Source organism: Galeopterus variegatus, unplaced genomic scaffold (genome assembly GCF_000696425.1).
Source record: "Galeopterus variegatus unplaced genomic scaffold, G_variegatus-3.0.2 Scaffold1520, whole genome shotgun sequence".
Classification (NCBI taxonomy): Eukaryota; Metazoa; Chordata; class Mammalia; order Dermoptera; family Cynocephalidae; genus Galeopterus; species Galeopterus variegatus.
The window spans coordinates 166887-181755 of NW_007727631.1; the positions used below are offsets into that span (position 1 = coordinate 166887).

The 14869-nt window shown below is 48.3% G+C and overlaps 1 protein-coding gene across 1 annotated transcript; it reads right to left on the minus strand.

Annotated features, from left to right (window-relative positions):
* Positions 1-4750: 4750 nt before the first annotated feature.
* Positions 4751-14590, minus strand: TADA3 (transcriptional adaptor 3). The gene is made up of 10 exons (XM_008577481.1): positions 14571-14590; positions 14386-14443; positions 13444-13676; positions 11840-12090; positions 11638-11743; positions 9912-10053; positions 9717-9820; positions 8477-8586; positions 7447-7632; positions 4751-5330 (listed from the first exon to the last, which is right to left on the minus strand). Exons 3-10 carry the CDS (start codon positions 13648-13650, stop codon positions 5138-5140), a joined length of 1299 nt encoding a protein of 432 aa, XP_008575703.1. The 5' UTR covers positions 13651-13676; positions 14386-14443; positions 14571-14590; the 3' UTR covers positions 4751-5137.
* Between the last annotated feature and the right edge of the window lie 279 nt (positions 14591-14869).

Sequence of the window (14869 nt, forward strand, 5' to 3'; positions counted from 1 at the left end):
GGAAGGAAGGAAGGAAGGAAGGAAGGAAGGAAGGAAGGAAGGAAGGAAGGAAGGGAGGGAGGGAGGGAGGGGAAGGGCAAAGGATAGGAAGGGAAGGAAGCAGGTACAGTTGGAAAGAATGCAGGTTTGGGTTTCCCTAACAGACACCTAAAATAACTTTTTTTTTCTACATGGGCTTTGCTTGCACTTCACCTGAAATGACTGTGACTTAAACAAAATGGAGTGTATAACAGTCTGGCCATAAGCAGTCCAAGATTGGTATGACGACAAGGTAATAGGGACCCTGGCTTTTTATCTTGTTGCTCCACCGTTGCTATGGTGTTACCTTTTTTTTTTGGTGGCTGGCCAGCACAGGGATCCAATCTGTGACCTTGGTGTTATAACACTGAGCTCTGACCAACTGAGCTAACTGGCCAGCCTTGGTGTTGTCTTTGGCCATATGTTTCAAGATGGCTTGCCACCATGTCTCATGCTAGCTAGAGTGAAAAGGGAGCACAGAGGGGAAACTCCTTGACCTCATAGTTTATACACATCTCTTCCACCCACATCTCATTGGCCAAAACTTTGTCACATGACCACACCTAACTGCAAGGGAAGCTGGGATATTTAGTCTTCAGAAGCTCATGTCCAGCTAAAAATCAGGGGTTCTATTACTGTAGAAGAGAGGGAGAACGTATTTTGGAGAACATCTACTGGTTTCTACAACATTCGCCATCCTTGCACGTTTATGCTCCCATCTGTCCCAACTTCACTCTCATCCCCTTTAATCAGTCCAGCCTCCGTGCTGCTATCAGAGTACTTCCTGATTTAGAGTGCTATTATGGCACTAACCTGCTCACAAACCACCCTGGGCTCCCTACTACCTAGCAAAGTGATTCTCAAACTTTAATGTGCGTCAGGAATCCCCAGGAGGGTATGTTGAAACAGAGATGGTTGGGCCCCAGTCCCAGAATGTCTAATTCAGTAGGTCCGGAGCCTGAGAATTTGCATGTTTACCAAGTTCCCGGGTGATGCTGACACTGCCAGTCCAGGGCTCACACTTGCAGATTCACTGACATGAAGAATAAAGCTCATGCTCCTTACCCTGCTATCCAAAGCCTCTCCCAACCTGGTCTCAACCTACTTTCCAGCTTCATCACTTCCCCTTCCCCTCCCCCTCCACACACCCCAGGCTCCAGTCACACTGATGTTCTCACCTCTCTCTAAGCTGGCCAGCTGTTCACACCTCTATGCCTTGCTGCTTCTTTTGTCTGGAATGTCATCTTCTGCCCAACAACTTTCTTTCCACCTCCTCCCTGAAGGCTTTGCCAATGACTGTCTAAGCCGCTGTTGTTATTTTCTGCTCCAGATCCCTGCAGACTTTGTACATTCTTCTATTATTGCTCTTATTGCCTTGTATTCTGATCGTCCAGTGATCTCCCCATCTCTGGAGCCTTAGTCACCTCCACAGCACTCAGCCATGGCGACAGGGTCACTGAGTGAGGAAGCAAAAGCGTGAATGAGGAAATGGAGGCGAGTAGTTAGAGTGAACAGTGAACGGAGTAACAGGTGAGTGAAGAGAACAGCTGAAGAGTGAGTTAATACACGAACAAGTGAGTTACGGTCTGTCTGTGCGCAGTTCTCTCCACTGAGTCCTGAGCCCCAGGCCAGGAAAGAAATTTACTCCCTGATTCTGTTTCCACAGTTTCAGCCATTGCTTCCTTCTCAGCCAGAGTCAACTGGGACCCGGAGTGTTTATAAGCTTACAGGGCCTGGGGACCCACTGTGGGTCAGGGCTTAACCTCCCTGTCCTCACTTATCTAGTGTTTCCAAAAGTCAGTGTTAGGCATTTGGGACTCTGGAGAAACAATGTTATTATGCATGGTAGATGTCTTCTAGGGCCAGGACACAGAAGACTTTTCTCCCAAACTGGTGATAGGGTGTCAGGATCGTTTCAAATCAAAACTGAGGACTTTGTCTTTTTTTTTTTTTTTTTTTAAAAGATGACCGGTAAGGGGATCTCAACCCTTGGCTTGGTGTTGTCAGCACCACGCTCAGCCAGTGAGCGAACCGGCCATCCCTATATAGGATCCGAACCCGTGGCCTTGGTGTTATCAGCACCGCACTCTACCGAGTGAGCCACAGTCCGGCCCTCAAATCTGAGGACTTTGAAGTGCTGGAACTAATCTCTCCCTCCTCACAGGGAACCTAGCTTCTTCCAGACCCCATAAAGGAGGCCTCCTTAGGCCCCAGCAGACACAATATGGCCATAAGAACACTGTCAGGCATAGTGCTACCTGTGGACACTAACCATTCCTGCACCAAGGCTGTGTAGCCTCAGCCACGCTCTGAACCTCTCTGAGCCTCATGTCCTCTGCAGGCAAGGAATAGTACTACACATCCCGTAGTTGTGTGGTGAGCACGAAATAAGATGTGTGGATGAAAGGCCCAGCACAGAACCAGGCAGATAGTACCTGTGCAATAGATAATAATCAGAGTTCCCATGACCAATCCCTGAAAGTTACATCTCTTCCCTAATGAACCAGGCCCAGTCAGTCTTCTAGTGTTCTTCCCTCTATTTATAATACCGTATCTACCTTCCTCATCTCAGTTAACAATTCTACCCAATTTGGGGACCTAGGCTCCAATCCCACCTCCTCCGCAAAACTGTCTCTGTTCCTGGAGCTATTTACCAATGACGCCTATCATACTTATGGTCTGGCCTAATGAAAATGAAAGTGAGTGGTTAATTAAGAGCAGGGGGTCTGCAAGCAGGGTTGTCACATATGGCTGCACAGGTTGAGAACTGCCCAAGTGCAGGGAGTACCATTCACATAGACTGTAATAGGAGTGGGGCCCCAATGGGTTGTGTAATGAAGAGGCTCTGTCTGCCAGTCAAATGGCCTGAGTTTGAATCCTGGCTCACCACTCAATTATTTCACCGAGCAAGGTTTGTAACCTCCTAAGCCTCACTTTCCTTATCTGTGAATGGGATGTTATTAGTACCTACCAATATGGCATAGTTGAGATCAGGTAGTTGAATGAGAACAGTGCCTGGTGCTAACATTTACTGTGCACTTCATATCATAATCATTATTATAGCTCTTTTCTCATTGTTTCATGTGTGGGTGTCTTTTCTCTCTGAGAAGGCTATGAGCAACCTGGTGACAATGAGTCACTGAAAAGTTGCAGCAGTTTGGCCCTGCAACTAGTGGCAGGCAGGGCCTCCTGCTGTCCCCTCTCTCAGGGCCCTCCTTCATCTTTCTTTTTGCCAAAATCCATTTTTATTAGTCAAGCCTTTTAAAATTACAAATGACAAAACTCCAGAACAAACTAGCTCAAGCCAAAAGAAGCATATGTGGGCTAACATGACTGGAAAGTCCAATGGAGGAGCCAGTGGTTTCCGGTATGGCTGGATCCAGCGCTCTAGCTATATCATTAGAACTCTGTCTCCTCCATCTCCTGGCTCTGCTTCTCTGTTGGTTTTATTCTCAGGCAGGTTCTTCCACACAGCAGGACAGCAGGTCACTGGGTGTTCTGAATTTATAGTCTATGGCTTGTGATCCAAAAAGAAGTGAAACTCTCCTCTCACAACCATAGAGCAATCTTATGGAAGGCCTCTGAGTGTCCCAGCTTGGGTCTCACGCCCACTTGGTCCAATCATTGTGGCTAGAGGGGTGGGTACTGTGTCCAAATTGGGGTCGTGTCCACCCTAGTTTGACAATCCCATGAGAGCCACATGTGATGGGGAAAGGACATTTGCCAAACAGAAAGAAAGGTGCTGCATATACAAAAATGTTGGCTGTCCTTGCCATCTTTTTTTTTTTTTTTTTGGTGGCTGACCAGTATAGGGATCCATCCAAGCCCTTGACTTTGGTGTTGTAACCCCACACTGTAGCCATCTCAGCTAAACAGCCAGTCCGCACTATACTTCTCTATGACTCAGTTCATAGGTCACTTCCTCAGGGAACCTGCCCGTCTCCAATCCCATGTGCACCTCGACCTTCCCACAGTAAATGGCAACGTATTCCCTGTCAGAATAGTCTAGGAACAACTTGAGGCAGGGACCAGAGCATATTTATTCACCTGTATCTCTTAGGTCTTGCTTCGTGCCCAGGCTATGGAAGGGATGTTCACTTCTCCCTCCCTACTCCCATCTTGTCAGGTTCCACTCTCTCCACTGCCTTAAGCTTAGTGGGCTGGCAGACTCCACTGTAACTAGTTTAAATCCATTAGTCATCCCTTGCCACAGTGACCGTTTCAGGAATGGGCATATGAGACCTTGTTTGAGACCACTGAGACATAAGGGTATTTGGCAAAGGGCTTCTTGCTCTTTAGGGTGGGCCACAGAAGCCAGCGGCTCCTGCTCTCTCCCATGCTGGACATAAATGAGGAAGCATTTGCCCTCAACTGCTACCCCACAGCCAGAGGGGAACCCATCTCAAGAGAAAGCTGACACAGTGGAGGGCAGTGGAGACACCTACAGACCCTGGACCCTCGATGTCCCTGTTGAGTTGCTGAAGGCCACCCTGTTCCAGGACCGCCAAGCCCCCAGCCAACACATTTCCTTATTGTTAATCCACCTTGAACTGGGGATGTCCAGTTACCTGCAGCCACAAGTATCCTCAGAAAGGTGCTCAGAAAGTTCTCCCTGAATGAATATCATGGGTGAGTGGCCACAGGCTGTGAGCCACCAAGTGTGCCCCTTGAACCTTGCCACCCACACTGGTTACTTCCTACCCCACAAGAACAGACATTCAAAGACTCTGGGTGCTTTTTTTGAAAAACCACAGCAGTCACTTTATTCTTAAGTTTGCACTTTACAAAACCACAAGGGAGAAGTCCTTGAGGGGGAGAGAGGGGTCTGGGGTGAGGGACTGGGGGATGGTGAAGAAGGGGAAGAGGGAGACCCAGACATAAAGCTCCTCCCATCTTGGGGGCCAAGGAAATACTGGGCCCCAGGCCAGCCCAGCAAGGCCTCCTATGTCCTGGCTGTACAGAGCTAGGCCAAAAGACCTCAGAGAAGGACCACAGTCTTCTAGAGACTGTCACCATTTGGCAGGCAGCCAGAAGCCAAGGCTCTCCATGCCCAGAGAGGGAAGCGGGCCACCCCCACCGCTCCCGCAGGTCAGGGAAGGAGCCGAGGCAGGCGTGAGGGCTACCCATCCAGCAGCTTCAGGATGCTCTCGCGCTCCTTCAGAGTCTTCCAGGCCTGGTCCTTCTCCTTCTTGGTGGGGGTCCTCTTCTTCTGCCGGGCAGCCATGATCTTACGAAAGGCGTCCATGACCTCGTTGTCTGCCATGCGGACCCGCTGCCTCAGCTCCTGCCGGCTCACCTCCTCCTTTGCCAGCCTGTGGGGACCCGCCGGCTGGGTGCCTGGTCACCCCTCCCTCTCCCAGACTCAGCCCACCCACCATCCCAAGCTGGGACTCCTGGGGACCATTTCACATAATCACGACCAAAAAGCAATTATTGAACCACACTTATATGGCACTGTGTGCTAAGCACTGTTTTAAGCTCTTTAAAATATATATATATATATCACATATTATTTATATATTTCTGAGGAAATATATAAACTTAACTGTCATAACAACTCTGTGAAGTAGTACTATTACTCCTGTGTTACCAGTAAGAAAACTGAAGCTCAAAGAGGACAAGAAATGTCCCAAGATCCCACAACTAGTGAGTGGGAGAGCTGGAGCAGGCCGGCTCCAAACTCTGTTTCTAAACAATGTTCTTTAAAAGGTGCTCTGTTGGGCCGGCCTGTGGCTCACTCGGGAGAGTGCGATGTTGAGAACACCAAGGCCCCGGGTTCGGATCCCATATAGGGATGGCCGGTTAGCTCGCTGGCTGAGCATGGTGCTGACAACACCAAGTCAAGGGTTAAGATCCCCTTACGGGTCATCTTTAAAAAAAAATAAAATAAAATAAATAAATAAATAAATAAATAAATAAATAAAATAAAAGGTGCTCTGTTGCCAGCAGAAGCCCAGCTTACTTCAGCATCCATATTCCAGGGCAACCTAAGGGTCTAGGCAGCCTGAGGCCTACAGGAGGTGGGTAAGATGCCAAATCAATCCCTCTGAATAGGATCCGACCTGTAAATTCTACTGAAGGTGAAGCTGGAAGGTCACTTAGAGATCTAGTCCAAACTGCCAGTTTTCCAGAAGGGGAAGCAGCTGCTCAAATCAGGGGGTACCTTGCTTAGGCCCTGAAGCTGGTCTGCAGCAGTCCTCTGGCCTTCTGATAGCCCCAAGTTATTTCTTCACCACCCAGTACTTCTCCAACTGCACACTCCTGCTTTCCTCTCTCTTCCTCTCTCTCTCCCTCCCTCGGTGCCTCTTTCATCTGTATTTTCCTTTTCTTGCCCTTGAGAGGCAACATGAACCAGAAAGAGCGTGGATTCAGCTGTGGGCTCAAGTCTAGGCTTGGCTGGTTGTTGGGCATGTGAGTTTCAGCAAAGCACTTCACTTCACGGGGCCTTTATTTCCTAATCTGGTAAACAGGGAAACTACCACCTATCCCTTTGGTTGCTGTCAACATTAAATGAGAGTGTGTACATAAAGCTCTGGGCACATGACAGGCACTCAGCACACATTAGTCTTCCTTAACCTTAAATACCCTAGCAGCTTGTCAGCAACTACCTCTCCTTTTCATGGTGCATGTCTTTACCAATCATCTACCAGAAGACTGCAAATCCTTTGCTCTGCCTCTTTTCCTAGCCCCCAGCACAGTGTCTGGCTGAGAGACAGTAAGAGCGGGCCAAATGAATAAGCGTGCCCTGCCCTGTCGGGGCTCTGTAAGGCTAAGACATAGCTCCTGTGAGAAGCAAGGAGACTTGTTCGGGTTGCTTCTCTATCTCCCTAATGAAAGGGCAGCTACCACCAGTCTCCCTCAAAATGCCACCTACACCCTTGTTGTGACCAATGCAGGACAAGATAGACAGGAATTGATATCAAATGAATGGCACTGTGGCTAATTCCCTAAATAACTGGCCCTAAAACACTGGTCAATTTCTGGTGTTGGGCCAATAAAAATCACAGATGTCCAACAAAAAGTTAGCAGTTAATTGGTCCAGGTGGAAAGTATATTGGTGTTCACTGTATTATTCTTTCAAATTTTCTGTGTGTATGAAACTTCTCATAGTAAAACTTTGAGGGGGACAAAAGCTTGAAAAGACTTAGAAGTAAACTATACAATATGAATCACAACGTGAATATAGTTAATACTACTGAACTGTACACTTAAAAATGGTTAAGAGAGTAAATTTTATATCTTTTCACAATTAAAACATCAAAGCAAATCCAGATGCCTGAGCCCTATCGGTGGAATTAGAATCTGAGACATAACCAGTGGGGTGGAGCTCAGTACTGATATTTTTTTCAAGGCTCTCCAGGTGATTTAGAGGCCCAGCCAGGTTTGGGAAGCCTCAGCCCCTAGACCACGTGCCCTGCCCCTGCTCACCGCAGCAGGTCGTGCTTCTTGGTGCGGTTGTGGGCACTGAGCGCCTTCAGCTCGGCCTGTCGTTTGCGCAGCTCAGCGAGCACCTCATCCTCCGAGTCCTCCGCAGGGCGGTCCTCAGACTCCAGAAGGCCCTGGGCAATCAGCTCCTCCTTGATGCGGCTCTCCAGGGACTTAGTATGCGGCACACTGTGGGAGAAGCAGGCCCAGAGAGCGACCCCTTCAGCTCCAGGGACAGCTTGCACAGGGGTCCACCTCAGAGGTTCCCAGGGTTCCCCAATGTGAGTGAACACCTTCCTTTCAATTTGGGAACCCCTCTATATCTATCCAGATATAAAAACAGAGGAAGACATATATATCTGGTCTTTTTTTTTAATCTTTTGGTCTGGTTTTAAAACACAAGCAACATATATCTATTGTCCAAAAAATACAGAAAAACCCATAATGCCAACAACCCAGAGAGAATCATTTATTTTGTTATATGTTACTATTATTTTTTACGTATTTCTATAACTTTACTATATATTATTATAGTTTTTTTTTTCCAGATTTTGTTATATTATTTTCAATCTTTTTCTATATATTATTCCAGGTTTTTTCCCCCTGTATGTGCATATACTTAATTATATTTTAAGTAAAAATAGAATCATGCTGTCTATACTAGACTACAACTGACATTTTCCCCATTTGGCACTCTATTGTTTACACCTTTTCATGTCAATTAAGTATATTTCTCTAATATGATTAATAGTTGCAAGTTATTTCATCATATGGAGTTATGACAATTTAGCCAACCAATCCCCTGCAGGTGAACATTTAGGTTATTTACAGTATGAACAGTGCCATGATGAATAACCCTAGACTGAATCTGTGGATGCAGAAATGCTGGGCCAGCACTCACATCTAAGACCTTCATCGGGTTTACCAAACTGCCCTCAGCTTCTCTATTAATAAGGACCTCTCAATGTGGGGATGAACAGAAGCCAACAGAAGCAGAAGTCAGGCTGTGGGGTATGGATAGGATTACACTCACCTGAAGGGCTTGTTCTGATTGCGGGGAGAAGTGCTTGCCCCATCAGCCCCAGACTCTTTCCCAGACATGTCAGGAATAGGAGAGTCCTCCATAGGGGAAATGATATTTTCCTAGAAGACCACAGAAATGAAGTGGAGGGAGAAAGAGCTGTAGTATTTCCACTTTCCTGCTCCTCTCTGACCTACATGGGCAGTCTTCACAGACCAGAAATATCCTTTCATTTTTCCCATCCCACCTCCTCTGGGAAGCTTTCCCAAACTAACCCCAAACAGCTTTGCTCATTCTAGAAATCCCCCTTTTTTGGACTGATACCAAAAGAAAGGAATACAGAAAAGTAATGATAACACTCAACAAGATAAAAGGAATAATTAAGGTTTGTTAAGCATTTGCTATGCACCAGGCACTCTGCTAAGCGTGCTGCGGCAGAAGCTGCTACATGTCCAAACACCATGCTCTTCTACATTAGCTGGGCTATGCCTGCCTAGCTGCACTACATTTCCCAGGCTCCCTTGCAGTCAGGTGTGGTCATGTGACAAATCCTCTGCAGTGGAAACTGATCAGAAGAGATAAGAGCCAGAGCTAGTCATGGCCCAAAAAGGTTCCTTCACACACTCCTCCTTGTTTTTTTTTCTGTGGGCTTGGAGTGGTGATCACACCCAGAGTGAACTTGTGCACAGTACAAAGCTGGGGTCCCTGTCTGGGGTCCCTGTCTGATGGTGTGGGGAAGGGACCTTCTCCTACCCCTATCTTATTCAACCTGTAACATGTGCCCCAGACTGTTAAATGAGAGATAAATAAACCATTATGTTTGAGCCAGAAGAGAATATCCAGGCTCAATGAGGTAAAGGGGTGTGCCTAAGGTCGGCCACTGGGTATACAGAGACCCTCAAGTTGGGGTTTGAATCCTGCCTCTATGTGTGACCTCAAGCAAAGAGTTCACTTCTCTGAGCCTCAGTTTTCCTATGTGTAACCCAGGGCTAACTACTGTCCTTATCTCCAGTGATAGGATATGTGGACAGCTCCTGTACAGGCCTCAACTCTTGGTCAACACTCAGTAAAAGTAACTGTGGAATAGTGGATACATTCAGAGGGGGTTACAGACTGGGAGGGGCATAAGTGCGGCTTCTAGCATATGGTAATGTTTTATTTTGTGATCTCCAGGCTGGTAATACAAGCTCATTTGTGAAAATGTATCAAGCTATACATTTATGATCTATGCACTTTTCATTGGGGTGCTCACCTCCACCAGGGCCTGCAGGAGGCGCTGCGTCAGGGCCCCAAAGGGACACCCATCTTCCGGCTGCTCATGCTGGGCCTCAGACTTCTTCAGCAGGGCATCCACATCTGAAGTGGGCAGAGAAGAGGAGTGCAGATGAGCTGACATTCTGGGAACTTAAGCCCTGGCGTGGGCTGGGCAGGGGGGGAAGAGGCCTACCTTTAGTGTCCAGTTCAGTCAGTGGCCCCATGATGCCTTTCTTCTTGTCAGCCACAGCCGCTGCCCGGGCCCCGTCCTTTTGCTCCTCCAGCAGGTCCTCCTGGGCCCAGCGCTGGGAGTAGTGCTTTCCCAGGGGCGGGATCTGTGGGAGAGATACCACCAGCCCTGAGCGGGTAAACACTGGACAGCCATGCCTGAACTACGTGGCGATCTCTGTGCACTTGGGCATTGCCAATAAGCTTTTCACTCAGCTGGCCCACTGGCTCACTTGGTTAGTGTGTGCTGCTGCTAACACCAAGGTCCAGGGTTCCCGTCCCTGTACCAGCCAGCCGCCAAAACAAAAAAAAACCAAACAACAACAAAAAAAATAAACCACACTTTTTCATTCATTCCCTCATTCACTCATTCCCTTATCTGTCTCCCAAGTCCCTAGCCCAGGGCCAAGGCTGGTGCCAGGTATAGGTGAGAAGGGACAAAGGACATAAAATCTCTAATTCACACTCTAGTAATGGAGACAGGTACATAAAGAAGTAAAACACACACAGAAGCCGACATGGAACAATTCCCAAGACATAAGGTGCAGAATACTGTGCGTACATGGATCATCTCAGGTCACAGCTATTGCCTCTAGAGAGGAGAATTAGGGATCTTTGGGTCTGGGGTGAAAGGGAATTATCTTTTGTATTGCTTGAACTTACTACTGCCTAAATATGTAGTTTTTCAAATAAATTTTTTAAAAATTTAGGTAAGTGAAAGAAGTAGATCAAGGTTCTATGGATGCACAAAGGAAAAACCAACATTTTGCTGGGGAATGTGAAAAGGCATTTTGGTGGCAGTAATATGAGATCAGGACCCTGAGGCGTGAGTCAGTCTGTTAAGGGTCTCCCCTTAACAGAGCTTACGCAGAGGCCCAGAGAACAGCAAGGACCCTGTGTTGGCCTAGGGTGAGGAAAATGTACTTGGTGCGGCTGGCAAATGCAGCAGTGAAGAGGAGTGTGACCAAAGAAAATGGAGTCGGGTGCTGGGGCTGTGCCAGCAAGGACTGAAAAACTTGGACTCAATCCAATGACTAACGGGAGCCAGGAGAGGCCTGCAAGCAGGGCCATGTCATGAGCACACCTGATCGTGACAGCTGACCTATGGAAGAGCTCCCCCAACACTTTTCTGTATTTTCTACATTTTTTTTTATGGAGCATGTTTTATTTCCATCATAAAAAAATAAAGATTTATATATTAAAGAAAGAAAAAGAAAGGTCCTTCTGGAGGCCTAAAGGCAGGGAGAGTGTTGAGACTGTTTGGAAAAAGCTGATGAAGGCTTGAACCAAGGCAGACGGGATGGAGATGAGGGGACAGGGATGGCCTTCACTGAAGTAGATAGATGCCTGAGGCTGCAGTAGAGGGGAAGTTGTGCAAGGAAAGCTGAGAGCTTGAGCGTGGGTGTCTGGGTGGGTTGAGGAACAGAAGAAATGCCAGGCAGGACAGGGGAAGGAAGATGATACATCTCTGGTATCTTTGATTTGAGATGCCTCTGAGCCTTTCTGTTCTCCACCATGTCTATCAAGGCCCAGGGTTTCTACCTTGTTTCTTTATTTTATATTCTCGGTGGCTGGCCAGTATAGGGATCCTAACCTTTGACCCTGGTGTTACAACACCATGCTCTAACCAGCTGAGCTAACCAGCTGAGCTAACCAGCTGAGCTAACCAGCCAGCCTACTAGGTTTTCTACCTTGTAATGTTCAGCTTCGTCTTCTGGGGGTTTCAGTAGCTCCTCTAGTGTGCGCACCTCCTCACTGGTGATGTCAGCACAGTAGGGCTCCACTGAAGCCCAGAACCTGCAGGGAGAAGCAGATTCTGAGTGAGTGCCCCTCTGCCCAAGGCCCCCCTAGAGCCTCCATGGCCAGAATCCTAAGGCCCCCCTGGATCACAACCTGTTGGGGGCATCATTCTTGGGGATCCGAGGCACATCAATGGGGTCATCAGTGAATTCATATTCCTGGATCTTGGGCTGAAGGTTTTTGGACTTGGGCCTCCCGGGACCAGGGCCCGGTCCATGTCCTGCCTTCCCTTCTAGTTTCTGCTTCTTGGGTTTCCCATGTTTGGGGGGAGCTCCAAGCTCATGCTCTCGACCCAGCTTCAGGAATCGTCGGTCACCTTTCTTATCTTGCCAGTCAGTGAGGATCTGAAATTTACGGACACAGTAACTGAGGGGGAGAAGGAAAGACTCCGGATAACTCTCTCCCAGTGAATAAATTAGGATCTAGAATCCAAGGAGGCTCCAAGGTCTTTCCCTATCAGACAAACTCTTATTCGACCTTCAAAATTCAGCTCCTCTTCCATGCCCTTCTCAGAGGGCTTTATTCACATACTTCTCAACATTCCATATACTTGTTTGCCTGTACTCTAAGTCACCTCTCTATCACCCAATCCAGTCACGTGAAGGGCCAAATAAACAATCATACCTTAGCACATTTTAACCCTGGGGAAATATGCTGGCAGTGACTTTCTGGCGAAGGCAGGCAAAGCCTCCCAGCAAACTCTCACTTCAAATGTCACTACAACTGGGAAGTCTTCTCCACATTAGTTACCCGCCTTCTTAGATGCTAAAATTCAACTGATTGTGCCACAGCCCTCCTCAGAAAGCTTCCGTGGATTCCCAGGGACCACAAGTTAATTCTCTCCATCCTTGGAGGTCCAGCTGAAATGGCTTCTCCTTCCTCTATGAGTCTCCGACACTTCGCACCTCCACTGTAGACCCAATCATGTTGTTTGGTCATACTGGAATAAGCAGCGCACCCCATCTCTTTAACTAGACTATAAACTACTGGGATCAAAAATGTATCTTAACCATCTTTATTCCCCAGGATTTAGCATAGCACCTGGCACACAGGGCTCAAGGGATGTTTATGCAATAAATAAAAATAATCAGAGTAGTACCAATAAATAACGTTTGAAATGCTTACTTAGTATCAGACATCCGGCTGAGCCTTTGCAAAAATTCTCTATCTTCACAAAAGCTCTAAGATAGGGCCTCTTAGTCAGCCTACTTTGCAAATAGGGAAACTGATGCTCAGAGATATGAGGCCATTTTCTGAAAGTCACGTAGCTAGGAAACAGTAACATTAGCAAATGCTTAGGCAGGGATTCAAATCCAGGTCTCCCCATTCTAGTCCCCTATTACTCCTAACCATAACACCACATCACTTGGTACTTATCTGACCACTCCATCCCTTTAGCTGGCAAGCTCCCTGATGGCCAAACTGTCCTAATTACCTCTCTCTAATGTCTAGCACAGGACCCAGAACATAATGGGAGTCAGGCGAATAAAAGCCTAGTGAATTAGAAATCTTGTAATCTATGAGAATCACACACATTCTTGTGTATTTTACGTGTCACACAAGCTCAGTTTGGGTCTCTCTCTCTCCCCCCAATAGTCACCTGTACCATGGGCCTCAGCAGATGGAGCTAACTCAATGACCCATCCCATAACTTGTCATAGTCCATCTCTGGTGATGTCCCCTCTGTGGGGTATCACCTGGGTTTCAGCCTCGAGCACGCGCAGGCGCCGGCTGGCAGAGGAAAGCAGGGTCTCAAGCTCTAGCTGCAGAGTGTCCAGCTCCTCGATGCCGATGCCATCATCCTCGGAGCGGGCCAGCACTGCTGTGTAGCGGGGACAGACCTTCAGGTGGTCCACAGACTTGAAGTCATGGAACTGCAAGGGACAGTCCTTCAACTCACTCATGGCCCAAGATATGGGACCCTGTGGGGCTGGAGAGGAGAGGGTGGTTGATGGGCAACAAAGTGGCATAAGAAAAGCCCAAGGCTTCTTCCATCCAGGGACAGCCTCAACAAGGAAGCCAGGCTTCAGTACCCTTACTGATGAGGTTGATGGCACAGCTCTTACAGAGCACCCACTGTGTGCCAAGCCAGGTGGTGGATTCTTCACCCAACCCTGTGAGCAGTGAACACCATGATCTCCTTTTTACAGAGAAGGAAACTGAGACACTGTAAGGGTGGGTACAGACCTAAGCTTCCAAGATGCAATTTTGTTGTTGTTGTCGCTGGTGGGTATGGGGATTCGAACCCGAGATGGAATTTGAACCCAAGTAGTCTAGAGTCTGCACCCCTAACCACCATGATACAGCACTATGCTCTGTATTTCTGATACTCTTTCCTTTAGTTCTATTCCTCCTGGGTTTTTCTAAGCCTCTGAGTTCCACTCTCACCTTTTCTCACACACTCCACCTTTTCCCTTTTTCTATGCTCCTGATAGTGGTTTGGAACGTGGGCTGGTAAGCCAGACAGACTTGAGTTCAAGTCCCGGCTTTACCATTCCCTACTTATATGCCCCTTAACATACTATTTAACCTTTCTGAGTCTCGGTTTTTCCATCTGTAAAATAAGGAAAAAAGAAGTCTCAGTCTATCTCCCCATAAAAAGTCTTAATCTGTAAAATGGGGATAACAACAGTACGTACCTCCCTGGGATGTTCTCAGGATTAAAAGATGATGCCCGTCAAGAGCCCAGTTCAGTGCCTGGTACAGAAGAAGTGGGTGGGTTTAATGGCTGGCCCCACCTGTGGGTCGCATCAATGTCCCTCCTCCAGGGTCCCCATCCTCTAAGGAGCCCCTAACGCCGCCCCCGCCCCCTCTACCTCCTCACCACGGCCTCCTACGGCCCCCGGGCCGCGGGAGGGGGCGTGGAGTTCCCGTTGGCAGGAGCAACCGTCCGGAATTGGCTATGAGCAAGCCCCCAGCAGTTGACGCGAGGGCGCGGAGACGGGGAGGGCGAGCCCACTGGGGGGTGGAGGGAGGGGTGCGGGCCGTGAGCCAGCCCCTGGAGCCGGGGCGGGGGTGGTACGCCACGGGCGAAGGCTACAAGACAGCCCGGGCTCGGGGGGCGGGGCTCGGCGGCCGAGATCTAAGCTCCGCGGTTAGTCCCGCGGAGCCCCAGGGGCGGCA